This window comes from Ricinus communis, chromosome 7, assembly GCF_019578655.1.
Source record: "Ricinus communis isolate WT05 ecotype wild-type chromosome 7, ASM1957865v1, whole genome shotgun sequence".
Classification (NCBI taxonomy): Eukaryota; Viridiplantae; Streptophyta; class Magnoliopsida; order Malpighiales; family Euphorbiaceae; genus Ricinus; species Ricinus communis.
In genome coordinates, this window is record NC_063262.1 from 15,355,399 (window position 1) to 15,379,270 (window position 23,872).

At 34.1% G+C, this 23,872-nt stretch overlaps 1 protein-coding gene and 1 non-coding gene across 2 annotated transcripts; both read right to left on the reverse strand.

Moving 5' to 3' along the window:
• Window positions 1-1,064: 1,064 nt before the first annotated feature.
• LOC8259922 (ferrochelatase-2, chloroplastic) lies at window positions 1,065-9,657 on the reverse strand. The gene is made up of 10 exons (XM_002513236.4): window positions 9,176-9,657; window positions 8,802-9,084; window positions 8,531-8,674; window positions 8,237-8,338; window positions 7,008-7,111; window positions 6,800-6,926; window positions 4,184-4,336; window positions 3,688-3,788; window positions 3,334-3,535; window positions 1,065-1,548 (listed from the first exon to the last, which is right to left on the reverse strand). Exons 1-10 carry the CDS (start codon window positions 9,265-9,267, stop codon window positions 1,324-1,326), a joined length of 1,533 nt encoding a protein of 510 aa, XP_002513282.1. The 5' UTR covers window positions 9,268-9,657; the 3' UTR covers window positions 1,065-1,323.
• Window positions 9,658-21,543: 11,886 nt separating this feature from the next.
• LOC112533874 lies at window positions 21,544-21,650 on the reverse strand. The gene has a single exon (XR_003078227.1). It is a non-coding gene; the product is annotated as a small nucleolar RNA R71 (small nucleolar RNA).
• Between the last annotated feature and the right edge of the window lie 2,222 nt (window positions 21,651-23,872).

Sequence of the window (23,872 nt, forward strand, 5' to 3'; positions counted from 1 at the left end):
AACTTCTAAATTCAGAACAAGCAATTTTCCAAACTTACAAGTTCACGAGGAGACAACCCTAAAACTTTCTCCTCCTATTGTTTTCTATCCCCGCTATCATCTAACTTCATACGTGTTCCACATGGGCATTTCAAGTTTAAAGAATTCCTTACACTATTACCTTCAATGTAGAGAACTCTAAGTTTTGCTTTAAAAACCCGAATTCCTTACATTACTACCTTCAATGTAGAGAACTCTAAGTTTGGCTTTAAAAACCCTAATGCTTTCTAATTGCGAAGGTAGAGAAGATTGAGAAGCCATTGATGGATTATGTCAGAAATAGAGAGAGACATCCCTTACGATCTTTCTTTCCCAATTCTTATATAAATCTAACCCTAGATCCAAATCTCTATTCAATACCCATTTATATTTTTAATTTTTATTCCTTTTCTTTTCAAAATAACAAAAAATATTTTAAATTATTAATTTAATCAGCATCAATCCAAAAATTTAATTAGAGGCTCATGACACTAAATGGTCAAGTATAAGAGCCCAAATCAACCATTTCAGACATAAGAAGCTTAATTTAAAAAAAGGATTAAAATTAAGCAGCTTAATTATGCTTTTTTCCAAAAAAAAATCTACACAAGTATAATATCCCAATATCCATGCATTGCATTGTATCCCCGGATCAAGGATATAATTTGCAGCAAGGAAACTAGTGTATAATGATGCTTCGAGAATTATGTCAGTGGAAGTAGCTAGTACTTTTCTACTTTGGTGCTGAAACTGTCTTGGTAAATGGTGATCAGTAGACAGTAGTGGCCTTCACTTTGAATTGCAGAATCGTGCATAGCAACATCTTAAACATCAAATGCAATGCAATGAAAGTTGAGTGGCCAATTTTTTTGAATAAACATTGTAATGCTTATGAATTTGGAGGATATTGTAACTGGTGGCCAAGGGTCAGTCGCAGCCTCCAAAAGATTGAAACAAACAATAAGAATAAGGGCCACAAATAAGAAAACAAGAAATCTTGGCCATCCCATTGTTTTCTTATGAACATGATAACTGACACCTTAACGCACGTAAAAGAGAACACTGCGTTGTAACCAGAGGGTAACAAAGTAACATAACATCTATGATACAATCTGCGTTCCATCACCCACAATATTATTATTCAGCCTGTATCTATACTATAACCCCCAAATCCAGCATACTGGGATGATGGACAGTAATGCCTCGATTCTAGTTTACATGCTCTAAGTATGACAATTTAATGCATAAGGGGTATCTTTCAGGAACAAAATTTACATTTGGTGTATGTTATGTACATGCTTTTCGTCAATGAAATAGTGGAAATATACCCCACTGGTGCAAAAACCCCTCCCCGGTGGTGACTTCAAGAACCAATAGAACAAGAACTGCCAGCATAGCTGCTCTTCCATTCCAAGTTTCAGCACTTCTTGTCCAACCCCATTCCCACACAGTCACTGGGGGTGGTAACTCCCTGCGTTTTGAATCATAGGTAGCCAACAGCTCCTCCACACTGCCAAGTGGAACTAAAGACTGCAGAGCATTGAAAACCAAGAATCAGGCAACAAATGATAGAAAATGCAGCAACTTCAGTTACAAACGAAATAAGGGAGAAGGACCTCTGTTACATAACTTCTAGTTAACAGGAAGCACAAAACCACATACATTAAATGTTTTCTCTTTTATTTCTAAAGCTGGTTCCAAAGTCATGGAGGATGAACAGAATTCAGTATATCTAGAGATAAACTAGAAGAGAGATTTAAGCTTTCTGCACTCTTGATAGTTGTTAAAATTGAGCCACAGGCAAACATCAGATGCAGGCACTAGGACTAGCACCTATACATGGTCAAGGTGGCCTACCTGAACATTGTTTTATTGCCAAGGCAAATGCCCGTTTCAAGGTCCAAGATACAAAGGCATAACTCTATTATATTTGACTGCCATCATTTATTTTCTTCTGTTTTATGTTTTTCTTTTTAATCCTTAACTGTTGATGTAAAGATGGTATCAGTTGATGATGTGCTTTTGATACACTCAATTAAAAAAGGAAAGCAGCAAAAGAAAAAAGAACAAGGACAAGTGCTAGATAGGTGGGCAACGTAAAAATAAGCAAAACCAAGAAAAAGGAAAGTAATAAATAATAATAACAATAATAAATAAATAAATAAAACATAAAAAAGATGATGCTCCAAATCGGGTTTCCACAGACAGTCCCCTCTAGTAAGGTTAGTCCTCTTTCTCCTCTCTTATTTATCTCTCCATCCTTCTGAATTCTTCAAAAGAGCCCTCTGCTTTTGGCTTTCCCCTTTCTCTAGTCTCTCCCTCTCATCATTACCGACATCATCATTGTCATCTACTGTTCCTTTCTCTTTTATTCACCTATCTTTTTCCTTTACGTTCATTTTTCCCCCCCTGAATTCTAAGAAAGTCCTGCATATTTTTTACTACGTTCCTAAAAGAGAAGCATCAACATCCTTATTCTGCCTCAAATATGGATTCTATAACTTAATGGTCCTCTTTTTTTGTCTTCCTTTTTCTCTTCTTGCTTTCAGCCCTTCATTTAGATATAAAATATGGATTCAAGTAATTCTAAAAGAAATAATTCTAACAGAAATCTTACATCACCTTAAACATGTAGTATTAGATTTGAATTTTCTAGTAAATTGTGTTTCAATCCTTTTCTCTTTTGTGCCTCAACTCTCAAAGGACTACGCCAACACCTTACATTTAGGATCAAGACCATTTTCTACCCTCCTATGCCCTTGTGCCTTTAAGAAATATGCCTATTCAAAATTCCATTTCACTCATCAGTTTTAATCAGAAGAAAAGTAGCCCCTAATCAAACTTCATCAGAAGCTAAGAACACTTCTTATATAATGTCTACAGAACCACGCAACCATAAGCCTTTTCAAAATGCAGCTTCAGCATCCTTCTATTTCTCCTCCTAGCACCAGTCACGACTTCCATTTTTCCACTTCAAAACAAAAAAAAAAGGTCTCTCTCCTCCTAGTATCATTGATGACTTCCATTCTCCACTTATGAAAGCAGAGAAATGTAAACATGTTGTGAACTCATCTTCAAACTACTCTACCGACCAAATAATAGGGGAAGTACTGGCACCCGAAATATAAGTGCATAAACAGACAAGAAAAGAGACATGTGAGTTTCTTTACTATTCCTTTGCAAAGTTATTGCAGTTGGCTTTGCATGATATATTTCATCAGCAAGTAGAAGGCAGACAGTGGTGTCAAAAAGAGTAAACTTCAAACTTCTCATTATAATTATTAAGAAAAGAATAATAGAAGTTAGCATGAGGACCTGTCGAGCTTCAAGATTTGAAACTGCCATAGCTCCAACATACGGAAGAGACTCGATCACAGCATCTGCCAAGTCTGAAATGAAGGTTGGTTCACATCCTAATGCAGGAACACGTCCCCATTTCTCTATACCAGATTTAAGAGCCAACTCTTTATACTCGACGTCAATTTCTTCTAGAGTTTCAATATGTTCACTAACAAAGCTGTGAATCAGACATCAATATTTCAGAATGGAAGGAGTTTCAGCAACCATATTGAGTTTACAATGAATCAACATTCAGCATGTATACAGCTACCTCAAGAAAGGAATGCACCAGATCATCACACCAACAAAACAGCTGACAAAATAAAATACCTAATAGGGACAGCCAGAAGATTTTTCACCCCTTTTCTTCCAAGTTCAATGATTGTGTCATCAGTGTAGGGCTTTAACCATTCTACAGGTCCTACTCTGCTCTGAAAGAAAACCCAGACTATATCAGGCGACCCCCCACTAAGCAGTCTTGAAAGAGAAAAGACCACACAGAAGGTGGAGGCAAAGAAAAGCATAATTAATGTTCTAGCATTCATTCACATAAATATTTAAACCTCTCAAGGGCTAACTCAATCTGTACAATCAGATTCAATATAAGAAAAAGAAAGAAATACAAGTTTCTGTAGAACCTAACCATCACCTTCCCACCATCAAAATGATTAGAATATTAATAACTTCCCCATTTGGATAGATTTGCAAAGGGAGACGCAACAATACCCATATGGATATGTAGTTTAAAATTTTTCTCAATAGGATCTGGAAAAGAATTGATTACTTGGAATAGGGTGAAATTCAGATGATATTAAGACAGATATACCTGATAGGCAAGAGTGTATGCATTACTGATTTTTCTCTTCTCTAACTCTTCTATTATCAAATCTACGCATTCCTCCATCTCAGCTTTGTATGGGTCACCGGCCTCTTCTACATAAGCAAGTGGCACTCCGTGCGCACTGAAAAATATCACAACCTACAGAACACATTGTCCATTTATCAGCAAAGACACTAGGATGAAAGGAGTTTAGAGCTTAATTGCTATGTAGTAGGAAAGAAGATATCTGAAGCACCAAGAAAGAATTGAAGAAGCATGACTTGCTTCAAAGATGTCTCCTTGTTGCATGTATAACCACATATGTGTATGTAGTGCCACTAAGCCATATTTTTAACATCTGAAGCACAAAATATTTAGTCCTGAATCGTTTCTCAAATCCTGTTTATCTCATTAAATTACCAGCCAGAAAGAAATTCATTAAGCAATTCATAAGTTCTCATTTCCTTTACAATTTTTGTAACATCGAAATGTTGCAAAGATTGCTGTACCTATCTAAGTAGCATACAGTGACAACATCGGTTACTTGGAACTGAGTACAAGTAGCTGATATGGGTATTCTGATATTAGGTCGCATATTTTAAATTTTCCACTAGCTAAAAATATCAAATTTTCATATATATGTCTAAGTATTCTTATATAACATCTATTATATATATAGATTTTAAAGCTGAAACAAAGAGAATGATTTAACCACAACTTGCCACATAGGATTACTATAACACAACATTTGTCAATTCTTTATAAATATTAATTTATAAGAAGTTATTCTTTTCTCTTTTAATCTAAAATTGTAATAATAACTTTTTAAATTTAAATTTTTATATGTCCTTTTCTTGTTATTATTTTAATTTATTTATTTATTTTATTTTATTTGTATATAGTATCTTTTACAATATTACAAAATCTTGCTTTAAACCTATTTATTCAGTTGATAATTTTATTTTTATTTTTATTTTTCTTTATTTACTAATTTGAGTTCATTAATAAATTTTGTATTTTTTTTCTATAGTTTAATTACTTTTATTTTTTGGTTTTACTTATTTAAATTTAAACTTTTGCATTTATCTATAGCTTTTTTTTTTTCCAATGATTTTTTTATTTATTAATTGTAGAAAAAATTCTAAATATTATATAATTTTATAACATTTTATAATTTCTACCTATAAACACCTTAAAGAAGAAAAAGAAAAACTTTATTTCAATAAGAAGATATTGAAGCTATTTATGTTTTTTTTTTTAAACCGCATCAACTTTTTTTTTCTCTCCATATTCTATATTTCAATTTTATTTTATTTTATATTACTAAAATTTAATTAGTAACAAATAATTAATTGTATTTGTTCATACATATGTTATATTGTCAACAAAATTAGAGCTTAAGTATGATTTTTTTTAATTTCTTTTTTACTTTTCATAGATTGTCACATTATTGATTTTAGTTTTCAATATTCAAGTCAATAATTTATAAATTGGATAAATAGAACCGAATTGGTTAAAATATACTAGAATCGGCTCAAAACCAGGAGACTGGTCCAAGATCGATTTCCCCTCGGCTGGAATCGGAACTATCATTCCAATTCCAACTCGTAAAATAAAATAATTCATTTTAATTAAATTTTTTATTTTTTAAAAATTGGTTGGAACCAGCTGGAACCGAAACTGTGAACCGGAACTAGCCAGCTCATTGCCACAATATCTAATTTTTATATATGTTAGGTTAGTTATTATATTTATATTAAATTAATATCAATATGAAATATCTAACATATAGCGCTATTAAGTATGTAGTTTATCTTAGAAATTATAATAATCTAAAAAATTTACTAATATATTTATTATATAAGGTATTTTTAGCTTTAAAATATGACTATAAAATTAATTCATAAATAAAACATATATAATTTATCAATAAAATATTAAATTAAATTCTATGCAAAGCGCGGGTATTAAAATAATTAATACATAAAAGTAAATTGAAGAGTTGATGCAACTATTATAACAATATGCAGAGGATCTATGAAAAATTACCTTCAATAAGTAATAGGTGTTAGTTAAATATCAAGTTTATCAAAATAAGAATACCTATGAGATTAAGAGTAATAAATTCATTAGCAATAATAAGCAAACAAATAAAAAACAGAAAATAGAAAAGAAGTAGAGTTAGAGGACATGCAAATGTAGTCTCTCTTGCTAAAATCTCAAATCAAGTACAATAAGGTCGAAGGTCAAGTCTTTGCTATATTTGCAATTTAAGCACTGCCTCTAGTTCCTCAAGGCTATCTACAATAGACATCATAACTCCACATCTTGGTAATTTTTTCAACTTATTAGAGGTAAATTGAGCAAGGCCTAATCAGAATTGTCCTCCGGTAAATTGCTTCAGTACGCTATTTAATCACCTTCTTTTTTCTCTAATGTTATTTTTCACTTTTATCAAGGAAACAAGAGATTTATTAGAGAATAAAGGCTCAAAAAATCAACATGGAACTTCGCGTCACTTCTTAAAGGAAAAAGGATGATAGCAACAGAACAATAGAGAAAACAAAAGAAAAAAAGCAAATTAAATAAACAAGATAAAAGTACATTTAAAAGAGGTAGTACCTTTTCAGGAGAATCAAATTTTTGTAATTCCTTTTCAATTAAATCTGCCATGGCTTTTATGTATCCTTCACGCTGATACCAGGAAGGTATCACAGTGTGTTGCATATTAACAAGATATTCATCTTCCCTGGTGATACATCAGAAAATATTAATTCAGAGTTATTTTTGAAATGTTGAAGTTTACATGTTGCATATACTGTATTCCCACCTAAATATACTCTCCAAGAGACGAAGGCTTGAACCACTAGTGGATATAGAGAACTGTGGATAAAGCGGAAGCACAACAAGTTTTGTGATCCCATCTCTTTTTATCTAACAACCAAACAGATAACCCATAAGTTAGGTCCACAAATCTTCATTGAAGCCCTGATAATGACAGATTGGCAATAATTAACAGCCTTGATTATCAATACCACCTAATACTATAACTGTTACAATTTTATTTCAAGAATAAGATAACAAAACAAGATAATAAATGTATAAAATATAATGAAATGAAGTAGCATGCAGTCACTCATTAATTCAAAGCTGATGTAATATTATTCAATTATATACAACATGCATATCAATTAAGCCCTTGAAAATTAAACACACATGCAATAAGTTTTAAATGTCAAAACAAGGCAGAAATTTCAATTGATGAAAATCTTCTTTCCATGGGAAAAAGATGCTGCAATATTGATTGGACCACATAAACAATCTAAATACATTAGAATTAAACAAATGAACTAGGAGACTTCCAACAGTTCTACAATACATGTATGCTTATAGCATAAAGGAGTTCAAAAACTATATTCATAAGTCAAGTTAGGACAATCCAATTGAGAGCATAAAATAGGATCCCAAGGCAAAGGGTAATTCAATCACGATGAAGTATATAATTGAACAAAAACTGTTCTAACTGTTCTAATAGGCAGAAGTTCTATGTTACTGTAAAGCCTCAGCCTAACCTATCCTTCGCAGAAATATAAGACACCAAGAGTGGACATGAGAACTTAAGCATGACCCGCCCTGGTAAGAACATATGAAGAAATTGAGCCTGCCCAGGACAGAAATATAGGTATCTTAAATATACATCTGCAAGTTTAAGTAACAGAGGTTGCAGAACATGTTTTGAAAGTGAGCCATAGTTCTGGTACTGATGGATTGCATACAGCATTATTCAATAAGTCTCAAAAATTAGTTATTGCTGCCGCTGTTTTACAAAAGCAATTGAAGATTACAACTGATAATGCGATAACCACTGCACTGATAAATATTATAATACACTTCATAGAATATTGTATTTATTTCATATGTTTACAAAAGGAATCTTTGAAACTTTATCTGCATTTGGCAACAAGTAAAGAGAACAACAAAATTACCACTTGTATATCTTCATGTTTCATTGAGTTTGTAGGAAAGACATCAGAATTGAACAGATGCCAAATAGAATACCTGCTCAATGGCTTCTTCAGTGAATGGGTGCCAGTAGCGCATACCAACATACACCTTTGCAGGAACATTTTTTTCCCAAAGTGATTTCCTCAACTCCTCAGCCTTAATGCAGAAGAAGATAGCGTCATAGCGAAGAAGAAAAATAAATCTTAATAACAAAAGAAAGCATTTTTTAGCAAAATTTGTGCATATGAATTAAGGCCTTCCCATCAGCCAATGCAATATGCTGCCATTCAATTAATTTGAAGCTCCAGATAATGAGAAGTACAACAAGGAGAAATAATAAAGTCATGCCTGTGCATCTGTTATCTGGCGTAATGGTGAACCACCACCAATTGAAGCATAGCCTTCTTTACTCTTAGGTGCCCTTACAACAGATATGAATTGAGCCAAGGGCTTTTGAAGAAAACGAAACAACCTTGGCAATCGTATAATGTCCTGAAACACAATAAGGCATATCAATACAAGCTAAATATACCAATTTTTCCAATGTCTCACAAATAATAACATAAATGGGGTCTACAAGTCAATGCCAAAGAGAAAAGGCAAAGGCATGTATATTTACCGGGTCAGCGAAAAGGTTAAAGAGGAAAGGCTGGACATCATCAAGAGTCTCAGGACCTCCGAGATTGAGCAACAAAACACCTATCTTCTCATCACCAATAAGAGGTGGTGCAGTGGATACAATTTGAGTTTTTGAAGTCACTACAGCTCCCAAAGGATTACTAATACACTTGGTAACCTGTTGCTTTGACCATCCAAATGAATTACTATTATTAACATTATACTTGGATAGATTAGATGAACAGCACATCGTTTGAGATGTACAGATTGTCTGCGGCAACAGCCTGTGAAAGCAAATAACAATCAAATTAAAGACTTTCACATAAACCCCGCACTAAAAAGATCTCATTATGGGCATTTTAAAAGAAGACTTACAGAGGGAACTTGGAATTGCGAGAAGATGAGAGACATGGATTGCCACAAACAGAGGAAGGAGTTGGTCTTGCGTTCATTGCTCCACAGTTCATTTTGTTTTTTTATTGTTAAAAGTAAATACAGAAAGAGAGAGAACTAACTCCAGCAGCTTTTAGCTCTACTACTGAATCCCAAAACCTACCAAACAAAAGAAATAACCTGAGGCCCTTTTTCTACACGTTTTCTTCTTTTTCTTCTTATGAAATTAACAATCCACAATCAAACTAAGCAAAGAAGGGGAAAGACAGATAAAAAAATGAAACTGAAAACGGAAGTAGAAGGAGAAGAAAAATCTTTATTTTATGGGAAGGAGAGAAAACAACAATACTGCAGTCTGCCAATGGAGTGCATTTTGTTGAAGAAAATGAGTAAAAATGAGTGACTTTGTGGGGTAGAGAGCGACTTATCACAAACTGGGAAAGACGACCACTATATTATTTCCACCTCTTCATATCATATCCCATATGCCTCACCTGTCTTTCATTTTCTTCCCTTTGCATTTACTGCCATACCCAACCTTTCTTTTTCTGATTGTTGATATATATTAGTGGTTCATCCGTCCATTTCGTATTTCTTTGTTATTATTTTAAAGCTTAATTGTCAAAAATAATTATATATCATATCTACTATATAATGTTCAAAGTTTCAATTATAGTATAAATTTTAATATTGATTTCGATTTTAATGTCCACTAAAATCAATAAAAATTGACAACATGGTATAAATTCAAACAACAATAATAAAAAAGAAGAATTGAATTAACACATTCACTAATATTATCTTCTAAGCATATAAAATAAAGAAATTCCAAGATTAAAAAAAAATTAATTTATGTATAAATAATAATATTTTAATAATAAAATAAATTAACAACTCTAATATTCACTCAGTTCCTTTTTTTATAATAAATATAAAATTTAGAATTTTTTTGACAATTAAATCTTATTTTAATTATAAAATTAAACTTAATAAAATATTTAATATTTTGTAATTATTTATAATATTCTAAAAGTAATAATAAATTAATTCTCTAATTATTCTTTTAAAAATCTGTAATTTAAGATTTTATTAATATAATAATATAAAACTCTATTTAAAAAATTATTGATTTATTAAAAAATCATATAATTAATACTATAAATATAGATAATATTATCTCTTAGAAAAATTAATATATGATTAAAAACTAACTTATTAATTAATATAATATTAAAAGTATTATTTTGTAAAATTAAAATTATTGTCTTATTAGAAAATTAAGTTGCTACTAATATAATATTAAAAATAAAAATAAAATTATATCTTTAATATTATAATATTGTTTAACTAAAAATATAATTTATTAATTAATAAAATAAAAAACTAAAAGATTACATTCTAATTAAAAAATTTATATATTAAAAATAAGTTTACATATTAAAATAAAAATTCTATTTATCAAGAATAGTAATAGATATTAAAAGAAATTTATGCCTTAGAATATATATATATATATATATATATATATATATATATATATATATATATATATATAAATTTTCCAAAGGTTAATGAAAATATTAAAATCAATTAATGAAAGTGCTGGAATTTGGGTCGGTTCGTCCATACCGGATTAACCTAAACCCATTTAATTTAATTAATTTATATTAGTTATTATTATTTACTGCATTAATATAATAACAATAATTATTAATTGTTTGTGTTGGTAACTTCAAAGCTAACTTTGTAGAAGTTACTAAAACTACAAAACAACACATCGTACATGAAACACAAAAAGGAAAGACTTCTTTTGAATTCTTGACAACAATTAAAATAATTTTAGTATTTAGGTTGTGAACAATAAATATAACTCATTTGTGAATTAGTATTTGTGATATAGTGTTAAACAATACTTTTGTGGAATCATCAAAAAGTAAGTATTTTTTTATTTTTAATTCCGCATAAACTACAATTGTATTAGAACCTAATGATGATTCTCATATTTTGTTTAATTAATTTTTATTTTATGGCATGTAAAATTAAAATTTGAAAATTCTAAAATCATGAAAAACAATATGATGGCAGTACTTTGAAACTATATTCTTATTCGAATTTTCTATGTTTCATACCATAAGAATTATATATTCTTAAAATAGAAAATAAGAGCTTTAAATTGGTATATAGAATATAATATTTGGAGTTCTATGTTAAGAGATAAGAGTATGCAAAATTTGGTATTTAAAACTCAAAATCTGAATTTTTTTGTTTCATGATCAACATGGTAACTTTGACATATTTTTTTATTTACATTTACTGCTTTTTGGATTCAATGATTAATATGTGTTTAAAATAGAGAATGAGATCTTTAATTTGATATAAAGAACACTCAAAACCCATTTGTGTAAAAAAAGTTATGATTTTTTGTTTTTGAAATAGGGATGTTAAGAATTAAATTCTGAAAACTCTTTTTTAATTTTAGGATACTTAAGGTTGAAGATAAAGTGACTCACACTCTTCATCTCCGTGATCTTCTCAAATATATGTTTCTAGGCATCAAAATGCAAAATAAATTGTCCATTGAAATCACAACAAGTAAAAATGGGGTAGAGGGAGGGGGGAGAAAAAATTTTGAGACCTAACTCGCACAACAAGGCAGCGCGTCTATCACACGTGCCACTCACTGTGCATGTGGCACCGTTTGGCGACTGAATACTATGCAGTCAACAATTTCTTCCTTCCCCACTTGCACCTGCTGGTGCATGCGGCGTCTCCAGGAGGTTTTGGATACTGCTGCCTCCATTGGACTCCACATTAATTGTTGATATTCTTGGTAAATTAAAATTAATTTTTTCATATATAAAATATTCTTTTTGATTTTCTTTTATATAGAAAATGAAAAATTAAAATAAAACTATTTTGATGAAAATAAGATCTACAAAAAGATGAGATATATTCTAATTAATATATCTGAGAGTGTTAAGGTCCAATGGAAGAAAATAAATGTTCTGCCTATATTTTTTAATTTGTTTTGATAAATAAGTGATTAAATACAATTTTAATTGAGTTTACTTATAAAATTAATTAAAATTCATAAATATATGTGGAAAGTTATTTTTTTTTATTTTCTAAACATTCCCTATGATATTTTTGTTGTGTATTGAATTTTAGTCATGCCTAATGTTGTATTGACTTTGAGATTTTCTCTTTAACGACCTATTTTCATTCAATTTTTCATTAAAATATGTTTAAGGAATTATGTGTCGTTTGAAGAGAATATGAAAACTCAAAGACTATATGAACGAAAAAATGAATAGATATACTTGTAGTGGAAAATGTTTGAAAACCATTCCTATAGCGATAATGACTCGAGTTGCGAGAGAAAGGTTTAGAAAATTGAAAGAGAATCTCGTCGCTTATAGAATACATCCTCATCATAACATTGTTGAACATGTTAAAATTGTCAATAGCATGCTTCAATACATAACTCACAATGGTTATGTGTTAACTAGTGATGAAAAGTTTCATGCTTTATATGTCACTTTGTCGGACCATCTTAAAGAAAAACTTGAAAGTTTTTTATGAAGGAAAATGAATGAAGATTTTTGGACCAAGCCAAATGATCAAAGACATATGATGAATGGAGAAACTAATATCTATGAGATTTTAGTTTACTTATTTTTTGGATGAATACGCTTGGAAGATTTTAAACAAGTCTATCACTTTAGCATATAGTCCCAGTCTCTGGACTACTAGATTGCATGTTCTTAACTTTTTTTGGCTTAAGAATATGGTCCCCACTATTATGGATAGAGAGGAAGTAGAAGAGTTTATTCCTTAAAGATCTTATTTAAATGTACTTAAGATCCATTAGTATATTTTTTTTATTATTTGCTTAGTTATATTTCTTAATTTATTTGTTGAAGTTATAAACATTGAAAATATTATGAAGGTTGATCAATATTTTTCTTCATATATGGGCATTCTAAGGTTGACAAAAAAATTTTTAAAATAAATTCTCATCTAGAATAATAAAAGATACAATTTAAAATTAAAGTTAAAGAAATTTCTTCATTTGAATTTTGAAGATGATTGAGAACTTGGTAAACTTTCAATTCTAATTCAATTGAAAAAATTTCAATAACTTAATTTTGAAATTGTGACTAAGTGATGTGTATATTGACATAATAAATTGGTTTTATATTTAAAATGTCTTTTGTAGTTTTCTTTTTTGTGATTAACATGGCATCAAAGATCATAGCTAAATTTAACAAGGGTGAGAAACTAAATGGAGATAATTATAACATCTAGTGTCACGACCCGATATGTGGGCCCGTGACCGGTAGGGAATGGGTAGATGTAAGGCCACCGAATCTCGTAGTAAGCCTGACACTCATTAACATAATTAAATCTCATCTGATATTACTGATGCCACAATATACCTTAACCATTAAACTCTACATATTTAATTAGGTTTGCCCGAAGAAATAGGCAAGTCTCGAAACTACAATAATTTACAACTGACAAATCTATTATTTCTACTGTGGAGAATCTAAGATTTTACAAGTTAACATACCAAACCAATTACATCACTTGATGATGAAGGAGTCGGGTTGCTAGATAAGAGCCGCAGGAAGACTAACAATCACAGATCTGAAAAAATAGTAAAATTGAGACTGTCAGTCTCGAGAGTGAGTTAAAATCATATATCCAAGGAAAAACAGTTACAAACACTTCAATAACACATTTATTTAATTTGAAATAATTACTAAGTCATGCAAAAATAAACGTGTCATGTCATGCTTAAATGAAATAATTTTCACACATTACGAGACGGAGTACCTCAGCAGAACCCTAATCCCAACACTGAACATCTCGACTCTCTCTCATTCTAACAGAATTGGCGCCTAGAGAGCGAGGCTCTACTAGGGTCCTTAAATCCAGTTCAAACACTTAATTATCACTAACACTTTTAGCCTTTCGGCTCTCTTACTCTAATAAGACTGGCGCCCAGAGAGCAATGCTCGACCAGGGACCTTTACTTTGGCACACTCACTCTACTCAGCCTAGAGAGCAATGCTCAACTGGGGCAAGTCCTAAACTTATCTTTTTTAAATTTACCATTTTACCCTTTTTCTATCACTCTCGGATTTATACCGATGCACTCATCAAAATAGTATATTCTAGTTCCGTCCCATCCCGAGTCATAAGGCAATAATAAATTTTATGATGAAAAATATGATATATATGAATAGTAATCAAATGAATAATTTAAACTTGCAATCAATTAATCATAATAGCTATTTAAAATTTGTGCATGCCACGTGCGTAACAGATATATGACTTTAACTCACAGCTTTGATGACCTCCTAGCTCTGCTCCGATGCTTCGGGTGGAGTGAGCCGAACTGACGGATTTATCGAGGCGCTTGATCGTTCGGTTGACTCGCCTCCAGCTGCCGGAGTCCGATCGATGATCCTAACACACCAACAGACTCGAAACGACGAGCTGATGATGATCCCCGCTTCCGATCTTCCGATCCGACCCCCGATCATCCGGAGAGATTTATGGACGATCTCGGCCGTCGATTTGCAAACAGAGTCTGATCGCCATGAAATCGGTGCCATCGCAAAGCTTGAGTTGAGAAAAGTTCGTATATGTCCTCCGATTATCCATTCCTCACCGGAGCTTGCCGAAAAAGCTAGAAAACGCAGCTACCAACACCTTGCCGGAACTCCCTCCTCCGACCACCAAAGCCGACGCCGCCACTCCCAAAAGGAAGCCCTCAACTCACCGGTCAAAACAAGACTGACCTCGCCGCCGTTGGACGCCGAAAAAGCCCGGAATGGCGGCAAGAAAGCCGCTGCCTTCTTCCTCTCGCTTGCTGCCATCGCCTCCTGCTGGTGTCGCTGCCGTTGCACTCGCCGACACCAGCCGCTTCATCGGCCAGTGATGAGCATAGTTTTACACATATTTGCTTGCATATTATTGCGTATGTTCTTAGCAATTATTGTGCTTTTATTCCCAGATCACCCGTGTTTTGTGTTCTTTTGCATTTCAGGAACATTTATAGGACCATCATCGGTGTTTAAGCAATTATAGATCAATACGTGCGGAAACGGACGAGAATTCATCAAGATCGGACAAGAGCCCGCATACATCGAGCACGGCCTGGACTCGGCCGTGCTCAACCATTGGCTTTGATTCTTAAAATTTGCACTTTGGGCACGGTTTGTAGCCATACCTTCAAGACGGCCCCGTGGTGGCCAACACGGGGAGAAACACTACCGTGGTGAAACCCTACTTGGTGAGATCCACAGTTTCAACACGGCTGGACTTCGTCTTGACCAGACGGCCTTGAACGTCTTGAAGTTAAATATATAAGAAAAATGAATTTTTCTTAGAAAGGAGAGAGGAAAAAAAGAGTGACATAGAGCCCGCGTACCGGTTTGGTTTCGCATTGAGTGCGAGAGAGTTCGCGGAGTAAGAATCCTGAATCGCAAGGTTCCGAGTGCAAAACCGTAGTGGAAGCAATTCAAGAGGCAGTTTGGGAGATTAATCAAAGTGTAGATCCGGATTTGGAGCTGTTTATCCAATTCGAGAGAAAAGGGTGTACATGTTTTATTTTCATTATTCTTTCATTGTAATTGATTTCCTAGATTGTTTTAAACATGAACATGTTTAGCTAGACCGATTTAATCCATTGGGATTTCTTTACTATGTTGGCTTGATATTATATTGTTGGATTGTTTGAGTTGGTTTTGTATTCTTCTTGTTTTCGGTATTAATAAGATTATGCATTATTCATGAGACATTGTGAATTGTGATGTTTAGATTGCTTTATGAGATTGAGAAATCCGTTTGGCAATTGGAATTTTGAATAACAAGAATCGGTTAATAATCGCTAGAGATAAGGATAATTAACTAGCCGGATTAAGAATTAACAAAGCTTAATAGAGGCGGATTAAAGCTTAATGCTAATTTAAGAATCAATCGTTAGGAAGAGATTCCAACTTTAGGTTATTAGGTTTAGGAATTCGGTTATCTCGAGAGAGAAACCGAATTCAGTTAAGAATTAAATCCACGGGTAGCATAATTAGACTCACCGATCCTTTATCTTTTATTCGGTTGCCAACTAGTTTAGATTCCCTTTGGGTTTGTCTTCTTGTCTTGATTATTTCATTTATCAATTACTCCTGCATCTCCTTCAGAACTTAGCTTGTAGTTAATAGTTAGTTTAGAAATTATCATCATCCATTTTAGGTTAATATAACAAAGAACAAAGAAGTAACTCTGGGCTTTCGCTTTCCTGAGGAATACGACCTTGATACTCACCATTAGTGCTAGACTGCATCGATAGGTACACTGCCTTAGATTGTAGCTAACACGAGTAGCAGCCATCAGCCAGCGTGTCGCGCCCCGGCGGTCGGCCACCGACGATCGCAGCTCCGAGTTTCCTTCTCCTCCCGCGCCTTCTCTCTCTCCATGAACTCTTTCCTTTTTCTTTCTTCTCTATAACGACATTTGGTCCCTAAACTTTTCATCTTTACCATTTAGTCCCTCAACTTTTTTAATTACAACAATTTCATCCTGCAAAATTTCCAATTAACCCTTAAACTTTTCTTTAGCTTTTCAATTAAGCCCCTAACTATTTAATTTGGGCCAAATTAGAATTATTGAAAACACACAATTACATATTTACCCTAGGTTTTAAATATAAAATTACCAAAAAGCCCTTGCCGACATATTTAATTATAAAAATACCAAATATACAAATTTTCATTAAAACCCCATATTAATAAAATTATACATTTAATCCTTATTCCAAATTAATTTTCCAATTTAATCCTAACACACAATTAATTTAATTAATCAATTTGCTAAATATTTTTCAATTAAAATTTAATACCATTAGCTAATTAAAATGCCATTTTTTTTCAATAATTCTTTTATAAAATATCCTTTACAAATTCTTCTGTAATTCTCAAATATAGAATTTAATTTATATATATTCATTTGGGGGAAAATTTTGAATAACTAAAAATATAATTTATTTCTCAAATAATTTACTTAATTAATTCTTAAAAATCAAACTAATTGGATATGGAAAATAACTCCTTTATTTGTCTTGCATTAAAATTTCCATTAAATCATTCAAAATTAAACCAAATAAAAATAAAGAAAAATTAATTTAAATAAAAACTCATTTATCAATTATTATTAAAATTATCATTATTAAAAGAAAATTCCGGGTATACATCTAGCATCTGAAAACGCAATAGGTGAGAAACTGAATGGAGATAATTGTAACATCTAGCATCTGAAAATGCACTATGTCCTTGAGGAGCAAGAGATTCTGGAGGCCATCAATAATATTATGGATGAGCCTAAATCTGATAAGGAAAATGTTAATCAAGCGCAACATAGGTGTGACATGGCTGCTTATACCTCATGGAAGAAGAAGGATTCCACCGCAAGAGGAATCTTGTTAAGTTCCATGAACAATGATCTTGTATATGAATATCGACAGTATCCAATTGCTTATGCCATATGGGTCGCACTGTGAGAGAAGTTTGGAAGGACTACTGCTTCTAAGCTTAGACAATTGACCATCAAGTTCGACACTTTCAAGAAGGTCCCCAACAAATCGATGAAACAACATTTGAGGGACAATGTCGAACATGATAACAGAGTTGAAGTCAGCTGGACATGTACTCATAGATGAGTAGAAAGTTCAAGCTATTATATGGTCTCTGCCTAATAATTAGGAGCACATGAAAGTGAATATGACCCACAATGAGAATATCAAGACCTTTACTGACATTAAGCGCCATTTGGAGCTTAAGGATGAGCGCCTTGAGGCTGCAAAACCTAATGCTCAAGCTTATGTAGCTGAAAGCTCCAAGCAAGCTTGTGGGCATAAGCGCAAGAAGTTTGACAAAACTAGAAAGGCAAGAGCAAGATGCATGAGGCTGGTCCGAGACTAAAGAAAGGAAACAAGTAGCACAAGCGCAAAAAAGAAAAGCACGAAGGGAAAAATAATAAGACAAAAGCGACCTGCTATAATTGTGGCAAGCATGGTCTTTTTGCTCACGAGTGCACTGAGCTTTAAAGGGTAATTTCTTATCTCAATTCCTCATATGAGTGTATTGTCTATTCTATTTTATTTTTGTAATTTGGATAAGAATGAGTGAAATACCCATTTTTCAAAATAAAAAAAGGGTTTAAATCTTTTTTTTCGACATGAGTGTTCTATACCGAAAACAATTTCCAAATGATAGAAAATTCATTTATAATAGATAAACATAATACTATCTGGTGTATCATAAGGGACTTACCTTTTTTATTGATTCCTACAGATTGGATCAAAAATAATTCTGAAAGAAAATTTTCAATTAAATTGAAATTTTCTTTTTTTATTTATTTTTTTACCATCTTCCGCATATCTTGCTCATCCGACATGGCATGAATCACCGAACCTTTTTTAAATTTTTATTTCTAGTATTGTTTTGCTCACTGAATCTCATTAATGTGGACTATAGACTCAAGAGCCACAAACCATATAGCTAGAGGCAGAAATGTGTTTGTGAAATTTTGTCAAATTCCAAGATGAACAAAATGGATCTATGTAGGCAACGATGCATGAGCCGAAGTGAAAGGGATTGGCACTTGCAAATTAGAATTGCAAGAGGGTCGAATTCCATTCCTAAATGATGTCCTTTATGCTCCTAATATTTGACGAATTTGGTCTCAGTGGTTGCTCTTCTACATTTAAGATATGGTTTGTTGTTCAAGGATAATTCTGTTAGCATTTTTCCGATACAATTTACTGTGGATGTGGATTTCTTATGGATGGTTTTATAGTTTTGAACACTATGTATTGAGCCTCCTATTGACGCTGCTCCTGCTGATCCACCAGCTCCTGCATGTGATACTACTTCCGATCCTCAGAGAGCAGCCACTCCTCCACCACGGACCAAAGCACGATATACTGCCGATGCACCTCTTTTCACTCCGGAGCCATAGTCAGGGCAGTATTAGTTTCTTTTTCCTTTTTCATTTCTTATATTTTGTACATTGAGGACAACGTGTCCTTCAAGTGTGGGGTGGTGATATTTATATACACTTATTTTCGTGTTTTTATTGTTTTGTATATGAAATTCAAATCCTTTTCTAGTGTATACATCGCATTTCATTTATCCCATCTGATAAGCATCATACTACACATGTTTTCATGCCTGACTGTTTACATTTTTATGCATGATTATCCCGTTTTATGCTAGAATCACCTGTCTTTTATTTCCTTTATCGTTTCAGGTCATTTTCGAAGGACACCATCAACAATCGAGGGAAATACGTGTGATTACGGACCAAAATCCATCAAATTGGGCGAGGACTAGCAGCCCAAGGGTTGAGCACGGCTTGGACTCCAGCCGTGCTGAATTGCCAAGAAGCTATCCCCAATTGTGCCATTTCAGCACGGCTTCCGAAGCCACCACGGCCTCCAGCACGGCCTGTGGTGGCTCAGCACCGGCTTGGGCATGGCTTGGAAGGAGTTAGCATAATAGACTCCACAGATTTCGACCTCGGACTCGTGGTCTTGAATCATCATGACTGGACTCGGCCATCTTGAATCAACTATATAGGCAATTTTGAGTTCTTTTGGAAAGGACACGAATTTTAGACTCAATTCCAAGACACACACTTAATCAATTGTTTCCTATACCTCAATTGTAGACCTTGAGAGATAAAATTCATCAATTGAAGGAGGGATTTCACTTGTTCCAACATCGAATTGAAGATCAAAACAAACTTTGGGAGCATTCAAGAGGCAATAGGGTTTGAGATTTTGAATTTGCAAATTTAGGGTTTCTCATTCAACTTGAAAGAGAAGGGTGTACATGCCCTTTAATTTTCTTTTCCTTTTTTTGTTCCTTAATTGCTTTAACCATGAACATGAGTAGCTAGATCTTTTGAACCCATTGGGGTTCACCTTTGTTGATGGATTATGCTTAATTGTTAGATTTGTAATTGTCATTCTTGCAATCTTCTTGCTTTTTAGTAATAAAAGTTTGATTCAGTTAATTTGAGACATTGAATTAATTGTTTATGAGTTGTTTCTTGACATTGAGAAATGCTTGTTACAACTGGACATTGAATAGTAAGAACTGGTAGTTAACACTTAGAGATAAGGTTGATTTACTTGCCGGATTAAGAATTAATAACTCTTAATAGTTTTAAATCATGCTTAATGCTAATCTATAGTAATCCGATAGGAAGAGATTCCATTAGGTTAGTGCAGGTTTACAAACTCGATAAGCTCGAGAGAGGAACCGGGTTCAACTCAGGATTTAGGCACGGGTAAGCAACATCGGCAATCCATAAAATCCATCTTTAGAATTCCATCACTTAGGCCCCTTTTTGGGTTTGTTTCTCTCTTTGCAATTGTTTTCTTTGATTGTTCGTTGTCCTTCATTTACTTATTTGCACTCATAACCATTAGCTGGTAACGTTAGAACTTTCACACCCTATTTCAGACTAGATAACATAGCAAACAGTAGTAACTCTAAGTTCACCCGATCTCCAGGGATACGACCTTGATACTCACTAGTGCTAGGCTGCATCAGTAGGTTCACTGCTTTAGGTGTAGGTTGCATAAATAGACCATCAAGTTTTTGGCGCCATTGTCGAGGAACAGTAACGGTGAACTAGAGTGAATTATTTTTATGTTAATTTAGTAATTATTTGTTTATTCATTTATTCTTTATTTTTTTATATTATTTTTGATTGATTGGTGGTTGTTTGGTTGTCGGTTTCAGGTAGTATATGACCAACCCTGATTCCATAGCACCCTTATCTGACCCGGAGTGCTCTCTAGATTATTAAGACGACGTTTGCAGGCAGTTAAGAAGGAGGACGGAGTTACAGTTCAGGTTCAAGGAACTGACGCGATGGAGAACCTCAACCCCCAAGCCGATGAGGATTAGAGGACGATGTACGAGTTTGCTCGACCATCTTTGGATGGGACGAAAACTAGTATAGTCAGACCTGCTGTAGCGGCCAACAATTTTGAAATAAAAGCCAACGTGATCCAGATGATCCAGCAGAGTGTGTAGTTTGGAGGATTGCCCAGCGAGGATCCCAATGCACATATCTCTAATTTTTTAGAGATTTGTGACACATTCAAGATAAATGAAATAACCGATGACGCCATTCGGCTGAGATTGTTTCCATTTTCCTTGAGGGACAAAGCTAAGAGATGGTTGCAATCCCTTCCACAGCAAACGATTACTACCTGGAGGGCGTTGGCTGAAAAAATTTTATATAAGTATTTTCCTCCTGCTAAAACTGCTAAACTTAGAAATGACATATCTTCTTTTGTGCAGTTTGATGATGAAAGCATGTACGATGCATGGGAGAGGTTTAAAGATCTTTTGAGATGCTGCCCACATCACAGATTGCCAGTTTGGATGCAGGGTCAGACCTTCTACAGCGGGTTGAACCTTGCAACGAGGTAGATGGTGGATGTTGCAGCAGGTGGGGCGCTAAACAAGAGACGCCCGAGCGTGCTCGAACTGATAGAGGAAATGGCCATGAACAACTATCAGTGGCAATCCTCTAGGAGCCGACCAAGAAGACAGGGAGTGGTCAATCAAGTGGACTCTACAGCAGCCTTGGCAGCTCAGGTGGAGCTTCTAGCCAAGAAGATTGACCAACTCCATATGCCAGTTCATGCAGCAAACGTTGGTCATGAGTTTTATGGTGGCCCGCATTACGGTCGTATCATGCGGGAGGTATGTTTGCTTCATCCTCTACTACTTTTCCATCTAATTCGCTATGTCTTCCGATTTTGAGCGGGTTGACTATATGGGGAATGCCTTAAGGCGTGAGAACGATCCTTACAAAGAATACATACAACCCTCGGGTGGCGCAATCATCCCAACTTCTATTGGAGGAACAATAACGCTCGTGGTCGAGCATTTTATCAGCACCGCAAGAATATCTGGGCTCGCACAAGCTCCTCCTCTACCAGAAAAGAAGTCAAATTTAGAGGAGCTTATGATAAAGTTTGTGACGTCTATGGAGATGAGATTCTAGCAAACTGATAGTGCACTTAGGAACCAGCAGGCCTCGATTCAGAACTTGGAGACCCAGATTGGCCAAATCTCTAAGATGTTGTCTGAGAGGCAGCAAGGAGCGCTCCCGAGCACCACTGAGTCTAACCCGAGGGAGCACGTGAACGCCATCACTTTGCGTTCAGGTAAGTTAGTTTCAGCTCCTTCTAAGCCTGTTTTTGATGACGCCACTATTGATGTGCAAGTTGAGGTGAGCAGTAAGGATAGGGAACCTGAGGGACAAAAGGTGAAATCAATTCCAGTCAGGGAATATCAACCTAAGATTCCTTATCCTGCTAGAGCTAAACAAGTAGAGGCGAAAGAGCAGTTCACTAAGTTTTTAGATATTTTTAGATAACTGCATATTAACTTGCCTTTTATTGATGCATTGGAGCAGATGCCAAAGTATGCTAAGTTCTTAAAGGACATACTTAGCAGAAAAAGGAAGTTGGAGGAGGTCGCCTATGTTCAGCTTAACAAGGAGTGCTCAGCAGTGTTTCAGAGCAAGTTGCCAGAGAAACGTCACGATCTAGGGAGTTTCACTATTCCCTACACTTTAGGTAATTTGTGTGTTGATGATGCATTAGCTGATTTGGGGGCTAGCATAAATGTCATGCCCACTAGTTTGTTCAATAAGCTAGGTTTGGGGTTGGCAAAATCCACTAGGATGTGCATTCAATTAGCTGACCGTTTTAGTAAGCTTCCTAAGGGAATTATGGAAAATGTGCTAGTTAAGGTAGATAAGTTCATATTTTCTGTGGACTTCGTGGTTTTGGATATGGACAATGAGCATGGTGTACCATTAATTTTGGGGAGACCTTTCCTTGCCATAGCTAGAGCTAAAATAGATGTATTTGAGGGGAAGTTAGAACTTAATGTAGGGGATGACTGTGTCACTTTTAGTTTATCCTCATTTGATAGTTCTTCCACCGACCATGTTCATGCCATTTGTAGTATTGATGGAATTGATCTTGCATGTAATACACAACCACAAGATGTACAAATAGATTATGCTATAGATGTTTCTTCCCCTATTAGTATGTGTTATTCATCTGAGAAAAACAACTTGTATCAATATGAGACTTTGTGCTATGATAGACCCGAGAAGGGTAGTTGCAAGTTTGTTTTTGACAAGTCACTTAGCCAGAATACGGAGTGGATGAATGGACATCCCAAATCGGTCCAGAGAGCGCCTCCTTGGTCATCTACCGCACACATCAGACCTTCTCATTGCGCTTATATGCCTCGAGCCCCAACTTATATTGAGCCTACCTTTTTAATTTGCCCGCGATGCAGGAATGCTTATGCAGAGTCCAGCTAGACGACTCGAACAAAAAGAAGCGCCTTCGGGAGGCATTCCCGAATCTATTTTTGCCTTCTGAATTTTTGGACATTTTTTTATTTTATTTTATGTAGTTATTTGTAGTTAGATATTTCAGTTTGTTTTTAGTGAGTTTGATTTTGAGGACATGCTATCTTATTGAACCTTTTACTAGATGTTGCTTGGGATGTGTTTATTCTTGAGTTTTGTAGGAGTTAGCCTACTTGATGCTCGTACGTAATTTCG

Excerpts from the sequence above, each read along its gene's own strand:
- LOC8259922 (XM_002513236.4), bottom strand. The coding sequence starts at position 9,267 with ATGAACTGTGGAGCAATGAACGCAAGACCAACTCCTTCCTCTGTTTGT. Across the intron at positions 8,339-8,530 it reads GCCAGATAACAGATGCACAG|GCTGAGGAGTTGAGGAAATC; the intron begins GCATGACTTTAT and ends TTCTGCATTAAG. Across the intron at positions 3,536-3,687 it reads CTTCTGGCTGTCCCTATTAG|CTTTGTTAGTGAACATATTG; the intron begins GTATTTTATTTT and ends TCTGATTCACAG.